General features: G+C 39.2%; 2 protein-coding genes across 6 annotated transcripts in view; one reads left to right on the forward strand and one right to left on the reverse strand.

Annotated features, from left to right (window-relative positions):
- Positions 1-12,161, forward strand: part of Pde8b (phosphodiesterase 8B) — a 250,241-nt gene extending 238,080 nt beyond the window's left edge. For all 4 annotated transcript variants that reach the window (XM_047556861.1, XM_047556860.1, XM_047556859.1 and 1 more), the window contains 5 exons: positions 3,289-3,506; positions 4,780-4,900; positions 7,332-7,499; positions 9,699-9,828; positions 10,402-12,161. In XM_047556861.1, coding sequence (XP_047412817.1) covers positions 3,289-3,506; positions 4,780-4,900; positions 7,332-7,499; positions 9,699-9,828; positions 10,402-10,511 — 747 coding nt within the window. In that variant the 3' untranslated portion in view covers positions 10,512-12,161. The remainder of the gene's footprint in view (positions 1-3,288; positions 3,507-4,779; positions 4,901-7,331; positions 7,500-9,698; positions 9,829-10,401) is intronic.
- A 3,017-nt stretch (positions 12,162-15,178) lies between these two features.
- Wdr41 (WD repeat domain 41) overlaps positions 15,179-22,674 on the reverse strand; it is a 44,939-nt gene continuing 37,443 nt past the window's right edge. Inside the window, exons 10-13 of one of the 2 annotated variants that reach the window (XM_047556863.1) lie at positions 20,328-20,449; positions 19,114-19,202; positions 18,010-18,143; positions 15,179-15,445 (exon numbers count right to left, since the gene is read on the reverse strand). In XM_047556863.1, coding sequence (XP_047412819.1) covers positions 15,293-15,445; positions 18,010-18,143; positions 19,114-19,202; positions 20,328-20,449 — 498 coding nt within the window. In that variant the 3' untranslated portion in view covers positions 15,179-15,292. Of the gene's footprint in view, positions 15,446-17,997; positions 18,144-19,113; positions 19,203-20,327; positions 20,450-22,674 lie in introns of both variants that reach the window. The other variant, XM_047556862.1, reaches the window with a different exon arrangement.

Below are 22,674 nucleotides of genomic sequence, written 5' to 3' on the forward strand. Positions count from 1 at the left end.
CCTCCAAAATAGGTATTTTTTTTCAACTTTAAGTTCTGCTAGTGCATTCAAAGTCTGATTGAGTTTCTTAAACTACAGCTGCAGGAACAAGGCTAACACTGGATATAATTTGCTTACAATTCAAGACATTTTCTAACTTGGGCAGCCCCTGCCAAAGATTCAGAAAATGTAGAGTTGCAAAGAACCTTGGTGACTTGGGATATTAGAGGCTCTTGAGCTCAGGGGTTTAGTCGCCAGCTCAAGATTACCAGGTAGTCCACCACGAGGCACTTGCAGTGGGATTTACTCCTAAGGCCTCTTCCATCAGACCTGTTGCCACTGAAGAAGAAGGTTAGGAAAATGCATTACCTCTTCTTTGATTCATTTGTCCCTCTAATTTCTTAGGGACAGTAAAGCTACAATCTTCTTTTTTGTGTGCTGGGGATTGAACTGGAGGCCTTGTGCATGCTAATAAGCACATGGTCTACCACTGAGTTATACTCCCAGCCCCAAAGGTCAAATACTTTTTTTTTAAAGCATTCTTTTTTTCCTAACCTTTATTTTGTATTTATTTGTATGTGGTGCTGAGGATCGAACCTAGTGCCTCACATGTGCTAGGCAAGTGCTCTACCACTGAGCCACAACTCCAGCCCCCGAAAGCTCAAATTCTTAATGTCACTATTACAAAGTATTCTCTGTCCAGCCATAGACACATTGATCCCAGGGCCGCAGGCCCCTTCAGTTTGTTATGGACCCTATTATTTCCCCCTCTTAACTGATTCATGGGAACCACTGCCAGTAGAGGCCAGGACAGCCAGCATTCCTTTTTAATTCTCTGGACCTAAATGACTATCATGAAAAGGAACTATTTAAAAGGCTGACCCAGAATGGAACCCACTCGGCCAGTCTTTCTCATGGGATCCAAAGCTACTTCTGGTTAAAGAAGTAAAACACACATAGGGTTATCTGCATGTCCAGAGATCTGGAATTTCACCAGCTGAGGGATTGGGAGTTTCTTCCACAAATGCCCTTCCACCAGCACCACCTCAGCAGGGCCTTGCTTCTCCTCTCTCTTTGATGGTGATCTAGCCTGGTTTTCTGTTGCCACCTCTCAGCCATTTCTTATAAGATAGTGCATTGTTAGTCCTCACCAAATGGCAGGACACAGCCTATTATTGGTACCTTTGTAAAAGTATCATTGGCATTGTGTTTTTGGTTTAAATCAGTGTAAACTGGATGGAAAGGCAGGTCTTCTCTGGTACTACTTGTGTTTTCTACTCTAGTTACTTGAATCTATCTCAATGAATAGTTTAAAATTAAATTAAAATTAAATTGAGGGGGTTGGGATTGTAGCTCAGTGGTAGAACACTTGTAGGGCACTGGGTTCGAACCTCAGCACCACACACAAAAATAAACAAATAAAGATATTGTGTCCATCTACAACTAAAAATTAAAAAATAATGCTAACCAAATAAGTTGGCCCCCGGTTCCACGCAGGATTAGATATATTACAGGAGCGCTAGCTGGAGACCCAGAGCTCGGCCCCAGGGGTCCTCACTGTATAGGTAGAATCACTGAAGATTGAGCCCAAGGTGAGGCAGTTCTGAGTCCTGAGCTTGGAGATAGCTGACCACCCCTGCAGGTTACAGTGGCCTCTCCTGATAGGACTGAAAGGGGGTCAGTCATGCTTGCTTGACCTGGTTACCACCACAGACTGTACCCTGAGAAGAGTCAAAAAGAATAACATCACTGCCGCTTGGGAAACCTGGTCAGGTTGCCTGGGACCAATCCAGGATTGCTTACCAGCTCCATAAGGTAGGATTCAAAATGGAAATGGCTCCTTTTCAGGGGAACAGAGCTTTCAGCAAAGCACACAACAGCCTTAAACCAACACAAGCACCAGCAGCCTGTGTCAGGTATCTGTACTTCAGGTTCAGCCTTCCTCACCTGAGCAGTAGTTTCCCTCCCACAAGCCTGTCAGCAAGTTGGGCACACCAAAAATTATGGCCACACCTTCAGCTTCATCCTGGGGACCACAATCCCCCTTTCTCCCTGTCCTTTAGCCATGGTGATGCTCTCTAGTTTTCCTGAATAACCCTTTTGCTTATTTGCTCTCAGGAGCTTCATCTAGGCTATTCTTATCACTTGTTGCCTGATTAATTCCTATTTATTTTTCAGGCCTAAGCATAAAAGAGAATCACTTCCTTAGAAAAGCCATCCCTGGCCACCCTCAGTACCTGTGTCATCCAGTTTGGTAGCCATTAACCACACATGGCTATTAAAATTAAATAAAGTTAAAAGTTTAGTTCCTCCATTACAGGGACCACATTGCAAGTTTCCAGTAGCTACACATGACCAAGGTTTACTGTATTAAGTAGAATAGATGGAAAACATTTTCATCATCATAGAATGCTTATTGGATGGTGTTGCCTGAAATTAGACCAGGTCCCGTGGATATTGTCTCAAAGCATTTGTACATTCTCTCTTAGTACCACTCACAGTTACTTCTATTTGTGTGTTTTTAAAACTTATTTCTGTTTCTCCCTCTAGATTATAAACTCCATTAGTGCAGAGACTGTCAGTATAAATCATTGCTGTAACTATGATACTATGCCTGATAACTGGCATCCAGTAGGCATCTAATAAATAATTACTGAATGAATTAACTCCAAGAATGACATCTCTTCCATAACAGGAACCTGTCTGATAACTTCCTCCTAAAGCTTCAAGTTAAGAACATACTTGTATCCCCAGATGCTCTGGTTTGGGTTCTTAATTTGCATAATGAAAGCTTTAGAGTTTCTCTTCTTGCCTTTGCTGCCTGTTGGTCCAGAGCTGAATTTCATTCTTAGCTGCAAGTGCCCCCTTCACTTTGGGGTCCTGGTAAAATTATACTCCTCCAAGATCTTCTACTGCTGGGCCCTAAAAACTCTACCATTATATGAATAGTGCTGTCACATCTGTGCTCTTTACTACTAGTACTCTCAAGGTATTTTCAGAAGTGGGCAAACAAAATAAGTAATATTTGTCACATTAGGCTACTCTGCTGTATCTGTCATTGAAGAGAGTCACTGCGATACCACACAGCATGCAATTCACAGGGCCTTTGACTTCTTCCTGTAGAACTGGAGTTTATGGGTTTTAGGTTAGGGTTTAGGTGTCAACTACAACTGCAACTTGGGGTTCCATTTCCCTCCAGCTAACACAGCATCATAAGGTGACATGATGTGTCCAAGGCCACTGCTCAGCTAAGGCTAGGTCTCCAGAATCCAATGGGTAATGTTCAACATCATTTCCCCCTTATCCCAGGGAAGCCTGGATCAGCTGGATGAGGTGGCAGCCCTGATTGCTGCCACAGTTCATGACGTGGATCACCCAGGAAGGACCAACTCTTTCCTGTGCAATGCGGGCAGTGAACTCGCTGTGCTCTACAATGACACTGCAGTCTTGGAGAGTCACCATACAGCCCTGGCCTTCCAGCTCACAGTCAAGGACACCAAGTGCAACATTTTCAAGAACATTGACAGGTTTGTTATGCTTGGACTTCTGTGCTCAGGTTTGCAAAGCTAAAATCAGCTTTCCCTGATTTCTCTGAATATTCTGCTTCCTCTTAGGGGAAAGTGGAAATTAGAATAGTCGTAGCGTTGTATCTGATAACAAAATAATAACCTTAGCCTTGTAAACTTAATTTTCCTTTTCAGACTGCCTTTGTTTTTAAATCTCAATGTTGTTCAGTTAGTTCATGAAAATGTTTTATATACTATGAAGACTGCTTAAATATTGATTGTATTACTAATTAGACTAGCAGATATTTTTACCCTCTCAGGAGGACATCTTATCTTTTGTGTAATGCGAAGAAATGTGTCCTCTACTGTTTCTTCACAGCTCAGTTTTTGGCCACTTAAAATCCTATCTCAGGAGGTTTCAGTAGAAGTGCTGGAGCCCAAAGGGTTGGGAAGGATTTCCTCACTGTGAGTTCTCTTCTGCTGAAAGCTGGTGAGATGTGACCAGACAGGAATAATTCTTCTTGCCTATGAGCAGCCCTGAGGTCATGCTGTGGGTATTTCTTGTGCAGTGGTTGGGCAGACTCCTAGGAGAGGGCACAGAGCTCACTTGGGCCTCAAGACTGCTTGTCTATCTGAGCTTATCACTTTGGTCTCTAGAAATCTGGGGAAATTAGTTTCAAGTATTAAGGACTTGTTTGTAAACTTTTACAGTAAGTATTTTTCTAATAGATAATTTTATTCAGCCCCTCCATTTTTGGCTTTTAAAGTTAGAAAGTGATAGAAATTAGATAGTAATTTGGGGTTGATGTCCTATCCATTATGACTTCTAGTAGTTGCAAGCTAGGAATTGCTTATTAGCAGGAAAACCTCTTCCAATTTCATCAGAAGAAATCATGACAGTTTTCTGCATAGGAGTCTGTTTGCACAGAATGTAGAGGGACAGCTTAGCAGGGTGCTATCCCAGCCTATCACTTCCTCCTCCCTGCTCCTCCCTGTTTGCAAGGAAAGGGAGAAGGGACTCACATTGTAAAATAAGTGTACAACACACAACAGTTACCTTCTTTTCTTTTAATATTCATGATTCATATGAGGGTCACCTGTCACTGGGGACAATGAATAGTGTCCACAATCCTGGCTTATTGGAAGGATGAACAGGCAAACGTTTCTGTGATCTGTACCCTTTTACCTCTGGCTAGCTTTCTCCCAGGCTGTGGGAAGCATGGTGAAAGGCAGCAGAACAGTTCTAATTTGGGATATGATGTGAACAAGGCTCTTTGTCTTCTGGTTATTTTAGGAACCATTATCGAACACTGCGCCAGGCTATTATTGACATGGTTTTGGCAACAGAGATGACAAAACACTTTGAACATGTGAACAAATTTGTGAACAGCATCAACAAGCCAATGGCGGCTGAGGTAAGCATTTCCCATGTGATGAGACACATCAAACTGCACTTTGATATGTGAGCACCTACTCTGGCATGAAAGCATTTTCTCCCTCTTGAATACAAGATGGTTATTTGCTTAGAGTTGGTAAAAGGTTGAAAGTCCTGGCTACTTCTTTTCTTGGGGATGAGAATAGATTGACAGTGTTCATAGCAACTCTGAGTTCTTTTTTAAAAAAAGGTTCTGAGATAAAGCCAGTGGTGATGAAAGTATGGTAGGCCCAGAGAATTTGCTGGAAGGAGCCCATAGACCAGCACAGACTAGCATGAACAGTGGCATTTTTGGGGAGCCAGGGTCTTTCTAATTCTGCTCTCGGAGCTCTTAGGAGAGCTCACAGTTGGAGAATATTTTAAAAAACCGTATTCCTGTGACTCATCTTAAAAGCATGCTAGTATCCAAAGACTATAATGAAAATGGGAAGGATTAGAGAACAAAAGGACAGTTATTTTTCTTTTTTAAGCTTATTTTTGTACCTTGGACCTGCCTTAAGGTCCTTACAAATATGGGTTTTAGGAATGAGGGACAGAGAGTTCACATTTCTATTGTTTAAGATTAAATAAACTGTCCTCTGAAACCATGAAGCTGTTTGTAGCCCTGCAAAGGTAGAAAAGCATTCTGCTCAACTTCTGGAGCAGAAGAGGTTGGAGAAATGGATGGATGATGAATGGCTATCTTAAAGGTAACATGATGATCAGTAAGAAGACTGTGTAGAACACATCAGATGACCAACTGAGGGGGAAGGACAGTGTCCATCTCACCAGTATTGAGCCCCTTCCAACAGGAACTCCACAGTACAATGCCACGACTCTCCCCTTCCACCAAGGTCTTGTGGGAGCAAGTATCTAGGGATTTTGAGGGTAAAAACTACACAAAAATCATAGAATTTAGAATTGGAAAGGTCATCTATCCAAGTAAGATACCCAACTTTATGTTGAGATTTATGTTTTACTGTGGGGGTCTAATAGTAAGCAGTATCTTCCCATTGCTCAGTAATTGGAACAATCTTTTGAAAATATTCTGTCTATCAATGCTTTAATAAATAAGTCCAGTCTCAAAACAAAATGAAAACTCCCTAAATGTCCTACAGTCTCTCAGTTTGGCAGAGTCCTAGAAAACTAATTAACTGTTTCCACATGATTAAATCAATGGTGCCTTTGAGAGTAGAGAATAGCTTCCCAGGCTCTGTAACTGGCCTGTGACTGCATGTATGTCCACCTACTCTCAGACCTGGCTGTGGGGCTCAGAACCACTGATATCCTCCCATTAAGTATGTATCAGTGCATGACCATTGTTTTAGTCAGATTTTTTTTTTTTACTGCTGTGACCAAAAGACCTAACAAGAACAATTAGAGGAGAAAAAGTTTATTTGTGGGTTCACAGTTTCAGAGGTCTCAGTCCATAAAAGGCTGGCTCCATTCCTTAGGGCTCAAGGCCAGGCAGAACATCAAGGTGGAAGAGTGTAGTAGAGAAAAGCAGCTCAGGACATGATGATCAGAAAGCAGAGAGAGAGAGAGAGAGACAGAGAGAGACAGAGAGACAGACAGACACTGAGACTCTTCTCAATAAGGACAAAATATGTACCCCAAAGGCACACCCCCAGGGACCCACCTTCTCTAGTCACACACTACCCACTTACAGTTACCATCCAGTTAATCCCTGTTAGGGGATTAACACACTGTTTGGGTTAAGGCTCTCATAATGCAATTGTTTCACCTCTAAACCCACCTACTTTGTCTCACACATTTGCTTTTTGGGACACCTCACATTCAAACCATATCAACCATCTCTTCAAATGTCACTGAACACATGTACTCCTGCTCTGGCTCACTCTTGCTCCAACTACCCTAAATTTACATGGCTTACACTCCCTACCACCCAGTTAGATCAGCCAAGAAAACAAAAGTATTCACTTGCCTTTTGAGAATGAAACAAATGGGAGGGGTAGGACAGAAGGTACAGGAGAGGAGGAGCTGGTGAGTGGGAACTAGGAAAATAAATGAAGAAATAGTCACCTGTGTGTGCCATTTTCCCACCTTTAACATATTAAAGAACTGAAAACTATGCTTTTACACATTTTCTGAAAAACTGGGGGTAAGGGAACCCTCCTTCTTTAAGATTACATACTGAATTGGTCAGACACAAAAATTGCCAGTAGTCTTTACCTCTGGTTAAAAGACTGGAAATAAGGGGTGGATGGGTGAGGACAGGGACTTTTCACTTTTTAAATACTAGATCATATCACTTGAGTATTTAAGACTATATCAGCATGTTATATATGGAATTAAGGAAAGAAAAATTCTTGACTGCTGAGTCCTAGTCATGCCAAAGTAGCCTTGGTGAGTTGGGCACCTGTGACTTCACCATCATTGTGAATCAGCCCTAATCTGATCATGTGTTCCAGGTTGAGGGCAGCGACTGTGAATGCAACCCTACTGGGAAGAACTTTCCAGAAAATCAAATCCTGATCAAGCGCATGATGATTAAGTGTGCTGATGTGGCCAACCCATGCCGCCCCTTGGACTTGTGCATTGAATGGGCCGGGAGGATCTCCGAGGAATATTTTGCACAGGTGCGCTGCCTCAAGGGAGGCTGCACTTACTTTCTAGGAATGGGTCCAAGGCCATAGAACTCTGTGGATCCTCCAGCTGAGTAACTTTTTATCAATTACTGAACTCTTCCCTGGAAGGAAGCAGTTCTCCTCTCCCTGATATAGACTTCTGGTTCTGAAGGGGCTAACTAATGTCCAAAGAGAAGTCCCTCTGGGGGAAGGGGGATAGACTGAGCCCATGGAAGTAAATTTTATCCTCAAATTGTCAGATCCTGAATTTCCATAAGAACTAGGAAATCCCCCATTCATTTACCAGATTATTAGTGTCTCCATGGTGCATTCTGGGAACACAGACATGAGTAAGACATATCCTGCTATGGGTCACTCACAGTCCAGTCAGGGAGGGATGTGCACATATATAGGCCCACATGGGGGGGAAAAAAAAGAACATCTAAAGGAAGTGTATATATAATAAGTGCTACAGAAATTCACTATTTTTTCCAGATAAAAGGTGAGTTTTGTGGAAGTAATATTAGAGCTGCTTTTCCCCCTGAAGGGTATAGAAATGTGTACATATGGAAATAGAAAAAGACTTTCTGGAAAAACAAAGAATTCTATGCAAAATTCATAGGAAATGCAGAATTTTTTATATAAGGAGAGCAGCCATATGTAATTCACCTTCACTGTGGGAGTAAAAAGAGGAATTAAGAAAAATTCAGAAAAGAGGAGACTCTCATGTGCCATTTGAACCACAGCCCTACTTCCAGAGAAAAGCTTCTAAGGATTGGTGTGTACGTGTATGATAGAAGATAAGTAGCCACAATGATGCATTTTGGGGCATCTGTTTGGCTGGAATATACTACTGAAGGATAATGAATTGCCGACAATGTCTAGCAGGGCTGGGAAGGAGGATGGCCAACAGAGAACCCGGTAAGGTAACTGTAGCTTGCAAGATTGGGTAGGAGCTGCTCAATTGAAGAAAAGTAGGACAGGCAGTTCCGAGCTTGCCAGAAGAGAGGGGGGAAAAAAAACAAATTACTCCTTGAACACCAGTTGGATATTTTAAGGCTACTTGATCAACTGTTCTGAAACCAGTGAGCAGAGCCAAACTCTGGTAGGAGGTCATTAATGGGCTTCCTAGAACCCACACAGAGAGGACTTGAAGTCCTACTCCAAGTTATTCTCAGTGTGTGAATGGGGAATGGGAGAGAATCACTGTTAAGTTCACTGATGTAAGCTTCCTACTTAGGCATCATTTTCCCTGAGTCAACGTGACCTAAAAATCAAAAAAGTTACAAACACAGCCTCTGATCAGCTGGCTTCTGGCTTAATATAGCACCAGGAAATGTGGATCTTACTATGCAGCTTAGTGAAGTATGGCTTTACACACATTACACCATAATGTGCATAGTACCCAGATTTCCATGTACCTTGAGAGAACTGCATAGCTAATACCCAAATCATAACAATCACAGTTTGTCTGTCAGTCATTCTTCTGTAAAAATAGTGCTTCATGGAAAAAAGTAGCTAGTTCAGCTCACAACTCAATTGCATAAGTGCCTTTCCTGGAGATAACCATCAAAACAGGCTGGTATGTAGCATATGGGCTTTCTGTGTACTTCCCATTTCATTCATGTAGAGTATTAAAAAAGACATATACTCAAAAGGGTGAGATTTAATAAAATTAGTAGTTGTTAATGCTTTCAAGAGGTCATTTCTTCAGTGAAAAAAAATTTTTTTTTAAAAATCGTAAGCACGTGACGGTTAAAATACAATGACTGTTGCTGTTGATACCATTTGGTGCCAGTTCCTCAATTTATGTCAAGTTGTCAGAATGATTTATCCACTGTTGCTTCTGTTCTCTTGGTACAAATGTCAATTAGTAGTAGTGGTATGGTTAGCAGTATTGGTCAGACTTTGAAAATAGTTGTGACTTCCAAATAATGAAAACAGATCACACAAAGGGGCTAAGCCCTAAAATGCTTTAGGAGGAAATGTGGTATAGCATAAAAATAAGAGACTTCTGAGTGTTAGAACCCTGAGTGCAGTCACTTCAGCTTCTGTGGTGGCCGACTTACCTAGGGTCAGGACCTTGCTGAGTTTGTTTCTTTATGTATGAAAGTGGATGATCACCACATTCACAGAGTTGTTTGGAGAAACATGCTGTTGTGAAGTCTCCTCATGTGCCCATGGCCCTGTGTGGTGGTGTTTTTCTTACAGACTGATGAAGAGAAGAGACAGGGGCTGCCAGTGGTGATGCCAGTGTTTGACCGGAACACCTGCAGCATCCCCAAGTCCCAGATCTCCTTCATCGACTACTTCATAACAGACATGTTTGATGCGTGGGATGGTAAGTTAGTGACTGCTTCGTCACCTACAGAGAACACTTTGTTATACTTTATGAAGATTATCTTTAGTGACATAGGCTGGTCCTAGAGGCAGATTAAAAAAATTTTTTTTCAGAAGTTAGTTGTCAGCTGTTTCTGGCCAGGGAGGTGTGCACCTTGTGTCCCCAGCACCTGGTCCAAAGCCTTGAGTACAGAAGACTCAATGAATGTGACAACTGGATAAACAAGCCTTCATCTCCTCAAAGGATAGGTTTCCAAAGCATGTAGCAGTTTTATTCTTTCATTGGAGGAAACTCCAGAAAGAATGCAAAAAAAAAAAAAATTATATCCACACTGCATTACAGGTTAATGTCATTGATGAACAGCTCTCCAAGAAGGATCTGTCTGTATTTCAGAAACTAGTGCTTAATGGCTTATCCTCCTGATGCTTGTGTTTATCTGCAGCCTAAGGCCTGACCTTGGGTATGGCTCCAATTCTAATCCCAAACTTCCCTCAGAGAGCCCCAGCCTAATAAATGCTCCAGTAATCCAACTTAATGTAACAGATTTCTTTTGATTCTTTTATGTTCTTGCAGCCTTTGCACATCTGCCGGCCCTGATGCAGCACTTGGCGGATAACTACAAACACTGGAAGACATTAGATGACCTAAAGTGCAAAAGTCTGAGGCTTCCCTCTGACAGCTAAAGCCAAGCCAGAGTAGGGGACCTCTTGATCTACAAAGGGCACTGTGAATCACAGTAGTATAAACAAGAGGCTCTCCTTTACAATTATAATGACAGGTATTGGTTAAAGAGCAAATGTTTAATATTTGACCCTGAATCACGCAAGTCCCAAAATTTCATTTTTAGAAAATTATGTTCCATGAAAATAATATATATGTTCTTTTGAATGATCACTTAGTGACAGAACAAATATTTGGCAAACTTCTTTGCTGTGCCATCATCCTGTGAAGCCTTGTGGAGCTGATTCACGGTAACTAGCAGGACACGAGAAGCAAAGACCCTGGCACCTATGAGCCCATCCCCTGGATGGTGGCCAAGTAGCTTAGCTAGTGTTCAGCTCATCTCTTGACTACAAAAGTCACCAACATTCGTTAGCTTGACCATTTTCCTCAAGAAAAGGATTCATAAGAAGCTTATCTGAATAGGTATCTAAGAAAAAAGCTGCATAAAATGAGCAAAACAACTAGGACCAAATTATTGATAAAGCTTCACAGCTTTTATGGCTAGGTGGATCTTCTGGGTTGATGGTATGACACCCCAGTTAGGATGCTGCCTTGGCCTGGTGTGTGCCCCTCTGGATGAGGATCGGCAGCCTGTGTCACCCTCCTTCCTGTGAAAGGAATTCATCTTAACAGAAAGCCATCCATGATTGGGGAGGAAGTGGCACTGTACTTGGGGGGAATCCATGAGCTTCCCTTACTTACGGCTCACAGGGGCAGCCACACGGCACTACACTGAGTATTAATATAAAAGCCATTAAATCTGAATGCCCTTGGACAAGCTTTTTTTAAAAAAGAAAAATTTATATACATTTGCTGTTAAAAATTTTTATTAAAACAAACTAAATTTTCTGGGTCTAGGCCCATGGCATTTGTCGTGCCGTGCACCACCTACACATATATATTTGGGGAGGGGATGGGGAAGTTTCAAGGTTCAGATATTTTTAACTTATCTATATTTGAGATCATGCCATTTGCTTTAATGATATAAAAAAGGGATTGCAAGATGTGTAAATATACCACAAAATAGGCATATGGAGAGGCAGTAAATACTATTTTAAGCTATTAACTGTACGCTAAAAGCTTCTAAAGCACAAGTGCATATTTTTATACAGCTCTTTTCACATGAAGTCAGACTTGAGATTTTCCTTTCTTTACCAGCCAACACTTCTCTGTGTATATGAACATTAGAAGCTCAGCAAAATGTCTTAGTTTTTCTTTCTTTGTACTCCATGCTGCATTCTAAGAGGTATAAACACAGACTGAATTAATTGAATCACTAATTACTTTGAACACTCAAAACTGGTACATGGGAAGAAAAAAAATGACTTATCACTACTTAATGTGCCAATGTTTTTTTCTATGTTTTGTACCAAAAATGGAAACATATACGACAATTCCATGTGACAAAATGTATCTAAATTATTTTTGTTAGATGATAAGAGAACTTGCTTGGTCAGGATGGCAGCCAGCTTTGTATTGTAATGCTGCATTATGTAAATGTGATGAAATGTTTTTGTGAAGTACTTGTAACTAAATTCCTACAGCCATTTTTCATTCCCAACAGCTGTTCTTATTTTACCTCTTTGGCCTAAATTTTTCATAATTTCAAATTTTGGGTTTAGTGTCCTTTATTTCATGAGTCACACGCTTTGTTTTCAGAACACATTAAAATCAGGATGCCAGAATCCCATATTAAGGATCTAAGTAATTTGACTAGGCTTCAGAAGCTTGTTTGAGGCAAGGACAATCTTTTCCTGACCACCTCACTGTCAGCTCCACTTGGTAAGTAACATTTATCAGGTCTCTGACATCTTCTATATGAAACATTACAGTTTACTCAGTGTTGTGTCAAATCAACTTCGTATTCAAACCTTAGTGTGGATGGTAAATGCTTTAAGACAGCCAGGTACTAAAGCTTCAGGGCAGCTCTGCTCCTTATCAGAATTACTCTAGAGTGTAATTTTCTGAGTTACTAGTTAACAAGTACATTCTTTCATGAAGTCAGTTTATTAGAAATAGTCCTTTAGGTAATATATATATATATATATTTATATATGTTTCCACATAATGTAAAACCTATCTTACAATTTCCTCTTATATTCAGTTGCTTACTAATACATGTAGTACCAGGTAGTTTTTTTAAAAAAACTAATTAAAGTCACATTATTACTACTACTAGTGAGAAGAAGGAAAAGTTATCATATATTGTTACTTGACCCAGAATGATCCCATAGCTTTGCTGGCATTCTTTACTTCTAACTTAAGGTTTTCAAATTTGCTTGCCCTCAGAGTTCAGGACTGGTTAGCCTTCTGGGCAAAGAACAATCATAATCAGCACTGATTCCACTTGAGACAAATGGAAAAGATGATGTGAAACTTTTGGTATGTGAATACAGCCAGAGATTGAGGTAAAAGTATTTTAAAAAACAAATGACAAGGGCCAGGGTTGTAGCTCAGCAGTAGAGTGCTTGTCTAGCATGTGTGAGGTACTGGGTTTGATCCTCAGCACCACATAAAAATAAATAAATAAAATAAAGGTATTGTGTCCATCTACAATTAAAAAAATATTTTAAAAACAACAAGGTATAATACATAGTGTTAGTTTTAGTTGTCAGGTGTTAAAAGCTAAGCTTGGGAAATAGAAAAACAATGCACATTATATACTGACCTGAATTATCATTTTATTCTCAACTGAAAGTTCAAAGTTTAGCAATAGTCTACATGTAATTACTGAGTAGCAATTGAGTTTAAATCCCCACCAGAATCATGCTGCTGCCCTCCAGCTCTGACCTCAGGGCTCTCATGATAAAAGCCATCAAGTCCTCCCACTGGGCTGGAGGCTGCATTCTGAACATGCGAGTTTCTCACGGTGGAAAAGTAGTTAACTGGAGAATAATCACAGATGGGATTCACTTCTTCATGGTACCGTTTGATCCCCGAACTCATGTATGGTTTCAACCACTCCATTTAAACAGATCACTCTCTCAAGATTCCCAGAACAGTTTAAGAAATAAAAGTTAAAAATCTTTGAATTCCATATGTCTTACATAATTTAAGAAAAGATCTTTACTCTCATGATCCAATGTAAAATTTGCAAACAGTAAGTTAGTAAAGTGGGGAAAGTCTATAGAGGAAAATTAACAGCTTTCAATGAGTCTGAAGAAACCTAACCAAAGTGATCCCAATCTGATGCACATCTGCCTGGTTTAGGGATGCTACCGTGTTCCACCATCAGGATGAAGTCCCCTAAAACTGCCTATGTGTGACTCCTCAAATATGCCTTGCTAACAACACTTTGTTGGTTAAAAGGCAGCATTGATTTTCACATTTATATTCTTCCACGGAATAAGAGAAGTAGCTTAAGTTTTAGTGTATTTTTCTATAAAGTTGTTTTTCTTGTGAATTCAAGCAGCGATAATGACTGTAAACACTAACTGGCTTTCCTCAAGTGGTAGTCATATAGTCATCTAAGCCTTTATTCACTCCATCCTCCTCAATTACTGTTTTTAAAGTTGCTCAGTGGTGACAACAGGCACAGCTAGTTATCCCAAGGCCTTACCTTCTTAGTAAAGATCTTTTCTTAAATTATGTAAGACATATGGAATTCAAATGAGGTGTCCTCATTTATGATGTTATGTATGCCATTGGTCTACCTAGATGACCTTAACTCTGCCAGTCTTTGCGGGTGGTTGGGAATATTCAGACCAGTAAAAACAAGAATTTATAAAGATTCCATTTAGGAAGTATGTCTGTAATGAGCACACAAACATGCAGACGTGTTCTTTGAGAAGGATCAGCTACCTATCATCAGTCACCTTGCCCTTTCTTTGGATTCTTTAATCAGCATATTAAGAATAATTTCATAATTAAACCCACCACATTTTTACTGTGGAAAATTCTTTTAACTTTTATTTTTCGGCACCAAAAGTGAGAGTGTATTCTGTCACAAGGCTAGTGGGGCGATGAAGATGATCCAATCTCAATGCACATAGAAGGAGCATTTCATATTAAGACGGAGGTCAGGTCGATCAGGCACTTTCAGCTGCAGTCCTGATTCTGGAAACACTGTGCTTCTTTGCTAGTCTAGCACTGATCCTTGGCACACCTGAGGGGCAACTGCTATTCTAGTACTAATCTGGTCAACAATATTCAGGGTCAACTCACACTGGGAAAGAAGTACACCTTCATAAGACACCTATGGATTTTAGTATGTAAGAGTTTTAGTTGCCACAACTAACTGTTTAATAATTTAAGCAAATCAGTTGGTACCAAAAAAAAAAAAAAAACCACTACTTGAACAGTGTAGTTCCTGTTTTGGTTAAGGAACAGAACACTGATAGTTATTAAAGGCCAGGGAAATTTGTAGAGAAGGACATATTTATCATGAGAATTCTTAAACAAACTGTAAAAGGAACCCCAAAATAAAACTACTACTTACTCTTACCTCTATTTCCACCATTTCACAAGGTTCACGTTAAGCAACTCAAAACATAGCACTCACCACCTTGACAGCAGTAAAAGGCCAATGGAGAACTTGTGGTATGTTCTTTGGTGGGTGTCCTAATACCTGAGAAGCAAATTTTTGCTGGTTTGTAGGTGTGTAAAAACTCAAACATGCAGAATTTTGTGGATCAACAGGGAAAAAAATACAAATTTATGTAATCAATACATTAATATTTTTCAGAGTATTACTCTGTATTTGATGTTCAAGTTCATGCACAGGTATCCCCAGATCCTTAGACTAGACAGCGAGGTATAAGTCACCATTCTCCTCTAATTTCTGAAATAATTTTAAACTGCGCAATCCAGATTCTCGCTCTCCATTTTTCCACAAAATAATGAGATGATCAGCAGAGCAAGTCACAAGTCCATGATCTTCAAAGTACAGAAACATCTGTAAAGAAAATTCAAACAACTGATTAAAGGAACTAAGAAGAAAAGAGGCTGATACAAGAATAGCATGTGCAAAATATACCTTAAGACTTCCTTGGATTTGAATGTAAAGTGCTTTGATTTTCATGAGAAATTTCATTTATAAATGTTGGTAACAGTTATATACAATTACAATCACTAATATTTTAATAGTCAGAATTTTATTAATATTGCTCAACTACAGAACTATGAGTAACAGCTATTTTTCTAAAGTGAATTCCCAAAGTATCTTCTAACTTTATCATAATCTAATTCTTCAAGTATTGATTTTAAGATTCTCTCAGGTCCAGGTCCTGCTGTATCTGCTTTACTTAATCATTATTTATGTACCAACGGCTGCTGATAAAGTGTCTGAATTCCAAATTTCCCATGGTAAACACTGACTTCAACTCTATGACAGTAGATAGACTCAATCTATCCACAAGCATTTATTAAGTGTCTTTGGTATGTTTATGGTTCCTACCCTCAAGAAAGTTCTAATTCACTTGGGAAAACCAAACCTTAGCTGAAACAATTAGGGCACAAAAGAAAAACTCTGTAATGGGATACTAAATAATGTAGTACAGACTATAACATGCCACAGAAACTTTAAAAAAAAGGGGAGATTCAAAATAAAACTGAAGTTACAGAAAGCTTCAGGGAGAAAACTCTGCAAGGAAAGGGAAGAGGTGTGTCCAGGGAAGGAAAAGGCTGGAGGCTAAAAACAGGACGGTGGAATGTGGATGAAAAGGCAGTATGAACACTGTGGATGGAGGTGGGTAAAGTGAACCCATGAAAAGGATGAGGTCCTTGAAGGCAAGAATGAAACACAGGAGAGGAACAAACGTTAAGGAACCAGAGAATGAGAGTGTTCTCTAAAGTAACATACATTTCTGAAGACAGCAGGACGAGGCCACAGGTGAGAACTCACAGACATATAGGAGTGAGGAGGGAAATATATAGGCACAAAATTCATTAAGAGACTGGAAAAGACAGAATTGAGTACACAGGTAAAAGGGGTGGCCCAGAAAGCAAGGATCAAAACATAAAAGTGATGAGGAAATTCAGGAGACAGCACCTACACTGAATTTAGAGCACTACATTTTTATCAATGAAGCCAGGGATGCTTTTTAAAAGTACTGAAGTATGAACACTTTCAGGAAAATTCCTAAGAATCTGACTGACTTATATTATGACAGATGTGCCATTTTCAAGGTCTCCTCACCACTTAAAATCTTTAACAGGTCCCTACTACTTTAAAAAACAAAATCTACACTATTCAGCCTGACCCAGAACTTCTTTCTCAATCTTCCTCTCACACTAGTGTCTGTTTGTGGGAACTCAATGCTCCTGCACGGTCAGTCTGCTCCTGCACAGACAGTCTGCTCCTTGCCACCAAGTAAATGCTATCTTTGCCCTTGTCTACCACATGCCACGTGCACCACCCCAGGCTACAAATGGATGCCCAAGCAAAAATAAAGTAAAACAAACAAAAAACCCCAAAATGCAAAAAAACTAAAAACGGAGCTACCTGGTAGAGAAGAGCAGAGGGAGCACACAGTAATAAGGTTAAACCTACCTAACCTTCAGAGTTCAGCTCAAGTGTCAACATTTACAGGATTCAGCAAGAAATGTTCTAATTCCTGAGTATTCACTGTCCACTACTCATCTGGGTCCATCATAAGCAGTCTAGATAAGACAAAGCCTTCCTGTCTACTAGAATATAAGATCCATGAGGGCAAGGACTATATTTTACATTTCTCTGCAAACTCTAGTGTTTAGATAAAGTATTGATTTCTGATAAGCAGGAAATGCTCAATAGCCAGTGTGCTGCTATTGCTACTCCTAAGTATGAATGTCCATTTGGATGAAAACTAATTTGTTCCTCCCTAGCTATTAAAAAAAAATTAAGAAATTCATTACTTAGGGTTCTGCTTACGTAGTTATGGTTACAAGTTCCAATTACCTCCTTATCTTGACTGATCTTATTCCTCCATTACAGGCAATTGTGCCTGTAGTAAACAGTAATGTGTTTGGATTTCCATAAGTTAGAATTTCATTTTTTATAATTTTCAACTATTTTCATATATGCACAATGATTATCAAGGTATAAGGTTTTATAAAGCTAACAAATCACTATCCATCAGAGAGGTGAAAGCAGTGCTTTGCTCTTGAATTTGATAGGTCCCTGAAATTAGATTCTACTAAGTCCTTAACTCCAGACATTTAACCATAAACCCTATACCCACTGTGTTAACTACTATTACACATCTATATTCAACATTATTCACATTGCCCTCATTAGTCAACCATCTCTATCTCACAAATGGTGAGCAAGCTCATTCTAAAAAGCAATACTTGTTTGTTCAAATCCTCTCTCTGTAAAGGAAGAGGATTAACTACCCATACCTATCCTATTCCATGTTCAGATATAACAAAAACCTACAGAAGGAAGTACAGGTCTTTCTGAGACAAAGTGAATGTAAAGAGCGGTGCAAGGCAGAACCAAGGAACCAAGTGGACACTGCACCCTACCGAAAGCAGTACCTCCACAGAGGATGAGTGTCCAATCAAATCGCCAATGAGCTCCAGTGAACACAAAGTGGCATTTTCTTGTTGCTTTTTAACAGGTTGGCTGGCTTGTTTGTTCACTCTTCCAAATCCCCACATATTAAAAAAACCTAAAAAAAAAAAAGAAGAAATTCAATCAGTTGTCATTTCTAAAAACTACTGAGCTTTACTTACAATAATAATATTAGACCAGAAAAACAGAGACTATTTAAATGCAAAGATGTTCCACACTTACATTACCAAGCAGATAAAAGCACTACACTAGGGTCTTTAAAATTCATTATTTTATTTCATCTTTTTTAACTGACAAGGTTTGTTCCTAATTTCTTTTTATTGCCCCCACTCACCCATTGATGAAGGTATATTAATATATACACACAAACACAGGTTAGGAAAGAGAAATAAAAGGCCTGAATGGCAAAGTCTAGTTAAAAGAGGACACAATTCAGACCAATCAATAACATGCAAGGAAAAGCAGTGTGTGTGTGTGTGTGTGTGTGTGTGTGTGTGTGTGTGAGTATGTGTTAAACACAATACTCTGGGACCTCAGGTAAGTCAAAAGAACCAGAGGAAACTACAGGAACCAGTATCTGATTTCTAATCAGGTGTTGGTAACTAATTCATTCAAACATCTAGCGTTTAATTTTTCAAACTGAACACCAAAAAGTCAAGAGCTCATGAGGTGATCACAAAGAAAAGTGTTTTTTCCGTAAGTGAAGTCTGAAGTTAATGATAATGCTTCAAGACTAAAGAACACTTTAGTTTGACAACTGATGGTAAAAATTTTGTTTGTGCACCAATCAGAATTACAGACAATATAAATTAACTACTAGAAAATAACAGTTTGCCCACAAAACATTAAAATCCCAGTTGAATTAAAATAAAGATGGAGTTCTACTGTAGGGTAATATTAAGAAGTGGCTCCTTGATCCCAATTAGCATATACTTCCTGTAAACATGTAATGCCTGTTTAGAGTACATTCTATTATTTCTGTGGCTTTGCACAATCACCTTTCTTCTGCCTGCCATATGAGAAAGGAGAGACAGAGGAAGATTATCTTTTCAGGAAAAGACACACACCTGTTGGTACAGGTTCAGCTGTGAGCTGCTGTTTTTCTCTTAACTCCCAAATGCGTACACTGCCATCTTCTGAGCATGAGATTAACTGCCTGTCAGAACAGAAAATCAGTAATAGAGAGAAAGCACCATGGAAGACCAAATGCTGAATCTACAATGGAAAAAAATCACTGGAGCCCTCAACTGTTTTGGTGGGGGATTTGTTTGTTCCAGCTCTTGGCAGGAGTTCATAAAAATACCAGGAAAGGCACACATACTATGTGACATCCACTCAATGCTATAAATTTATTATGTCCATTTAAAAAATGCATTCAGGAGGGCTGGGGATGTAGTTCAGTGATAGAGCACTTGCTTATTAGCATGTGCAAGACTCTGGGTTTGATCCCCAGAATGGGTGAAAAAGACATTCAGGGAAACTATGTATTACATTTTCACAATATCCTGAGCATCTGTATTCAGGGTGCCTCTTACTTTAAATATATCCTGCATAGAAAATTATGCTATTGCCTTCCCATAATTTCATCCCTAGAAACTCAGCAGCCATAGCTACCCTGAAAGGAAAACCCTCACTTCAAAGCCTTAGACAATGAGAAGCCTACCACTTAATTCTCTTTTAAAATGTTTTTTGTTTTTTTTTTAGTTGTAGATGGACACAAAATCATTATTTATTTTACTTTTATGTGGCGCTGAGGATGGAACCCAGTGCCTCACATGTGCTAGGCAAGTGCTCAACCACTCCCTACCATTTAATTCTGATCATAAACACATAACAACAAGGTGGGATTATAGAAAATGTAAAAAGGAAAATTAGTATGTTGTTAAATGCCACAGTCTTTAAACTTGTTTAAAAAAAAAAAAAAAAGAACCAGGAGCTGGAACTGTAGCTCAGTGGCAGAGCACTTGCCTAGCATGTGTGAGGCACTGGATTTGATCCTTAGCAATGCATAAAAATAAATAAATAAAACAATTATTAAGAAAAAAAAGAACCAAATTTTAAATCATCTCTTTTTAGGATGAAACACAATGTAATTCACTTGAACCTTGGTTCCTGTAAATAAACTCTTCTTTAGAGACAGCCATAGGGCATTCTCCATTACCAAAAGAACACAGCAGGTTAAGCCACAGAGCCAGGTAACTTGGTCAGTTGAGAAATTACACTGGCAGCCTTGGGAACCGTGACTTACTTTCATCTACTGCAGAACAGATGGCACTTGTACCTGTTTGGAAGTTTGGCAATGTGCAGGACATTGGAGTCATGTGCAGTTTTCTGGCAGGCAATCACACGCTTCATTTGAAGGTTATACACATATAAACCTCTTCCAACTGCAGCAAATACATTCTAGGGGGGAAAAGTTTAAAAAAAAAATGGGCATAAAACTAATGCTTACGATTCACAGTCCTCGTGTGACAGCAGAAAACCATGGTTACCTTCCTTGTTCCCAGCCTTCAGTCCAAATTACTGTTCTGCCCTCTGAAGTTCAAAAGTGTCAAAGCACAAAGCTTTCCTTGGTGCTTGGTACTTTGACGCAACTAATACAGAAAAGCCTTTGCGTAACATTACTTTCTTCCTCGCTGAAATGTGAGCTCAAGGAAGGAGCTGTGGCCGGCAGCCTGGCCTACCAGTAGCCTGGGTTTTTATCTATGTAACACTTTATCCTTGGGAAAATTACTTAGCTTCTTTTGCCCGGAAAATGTGAGCAAAATTACTTGCACCCCACATCTTAAGCAACAAGAGACCTATAAATGATTGAAAAAGCATATGCTATACTTTTTCTAAGTATAAGATCTTCTGAAGGCTTCACAAAAAACATTTTTCTATGTAATATTAGAAATACCTTTCTACTAAATAATTTTAATTTTTTGAAAGCATTTTTGCCAATGTTCACCTCACTTCAGCCTCACACCATACTGTTAAGATAGGAAAAGCATGCATTATTGCCATTTTCTTTTTTTTTTTTTCATTATTGCCATTTTTAATGAGCAAGTTAAATTTTTAAAAAGTTTAAAATCACACAAGAAATCAAAGACACAGACTCAATATCAAAACCAAGGTCATGTTATTCCAGTTTCTTGCTCTTTCCTCACACCACACCACCTAGCTTCTGAAATTATTTTTAAGTTACTAGACATCAGGTAGCACTTGTCTTGGAATCATTCATTCTTACTCACTGGATACCTCAAGAGGCAGACCTATCAAAAATTCCTACAGATTTCCTCCCTGTTTTCGACCAGAGACCTTGAGCCCTCCAATCCTACTTGTACAAACCCAACTCAGACCTACACTAGCTTTACCGAAGCATGTCCCTAGGCTTCCCAGAGTCTAAATGTCTAAATGTTGAATGATCCCCTTGACTCTCAGGACCAAGTACTCTGCTCTCAGTAATGCAAGCTGAGACATGGTGCCAAGAGCACACCAAAGGGAATAGCTAGCCAAAGTGCTAATATCTAGAGCCCTAAGGATTGCATTCAATGCTAAACCCCCAGAGACTCATTCTATAGATCAGGATGTCCATGGAGTTTAAGTGATTTATGTAAGGTCATGAAGAAAATTATAAACATAACTAGAGAACTCATGAACTTTGGGGCAGCATCTACTCAAGAGAGACACACTATCAATCATACATCATCAACAGCTAATAGGAGATAAAAAGAACCCCCAACAAACGAAGGAAAATTGGGCAAAACTGAGTAAGGCTTTCTCAAGCATTTATAGCAGTAATAAAGATCAATCAAAAAATTTTAAAAGGAATACAAAATGAAAAAAACTTTTAAGTACTAAACTTTACAAGTGAGAAAAAATACAAAATTATATATAATTTTAGGGCTATAACTCTAAGAAATCTTTTCTGAGACTTTACTGTTTTATCACATAAATGTTTTTTTTTTTTCAAAATAAAATTGGGATACATAGAAACTTAATCTTTAGTGTACATTTTTTTTTTTTTTTTTTTTTTTGTGGTGCTGGGGATTAAACCAACTGAGCTATCTCCCAGGCCCTGTACATGTATTTTTTAACCCACTTTTATCCTATTCTTTTGTTTTTGTTTTTAAAGTAAGAGAGATGCAAAGAAAATAAAAGTCCTTCCGCAACTACTGAACTTTTAAAATAACAACATGTATGCAATCAGAAATAAAGAGACAAAATAAAGTGAAAGAAAAGCTTCCTCCAGTCCCTCTCCTCAATGTTTACATCTTTTTGTGATTATGTTTAGACAAGTAACTCTCCCTTTTCTGAGTTCCTAAGGCTAATAGATCCCCACATCCTCTCCCCCAGTACTAGGGAATGGCAAAAAGCTATCACGAACTATATTCCTGGCCCTTTTTATTTTGAGATAGGTACTTGATAAATTGCCCAGACTGGACTTGAATTTGTGATCTTTCTGAGTAGCTGGAATTACAGCATGGGTCACCACAGACAAGTGTTTGTTTATTTTTGTCAGATCAGACAGAGCTAAGATTCAGAAATCCACTGGTACTAATCTTTTATAGCACAAGTGCTTCAAGAACATCAAGGTGTAATGTACGGACAGCAGCAATTACTCAATTACCTTGCCCAGATGTCAG

This window comes from Sciurus carolinensis, chromosome 6 (genome assembly GCF_902686445.1).
Source record: "Sciurus carolinensis chromosome 6, mSciCar1.2, whole genome shotgun sequence".
NCBI lineage: Eukaryota > Metazoa > Chordata > Mammalia > Rodentia > Sciuridae > Sciurus > Sciurus carolinensis.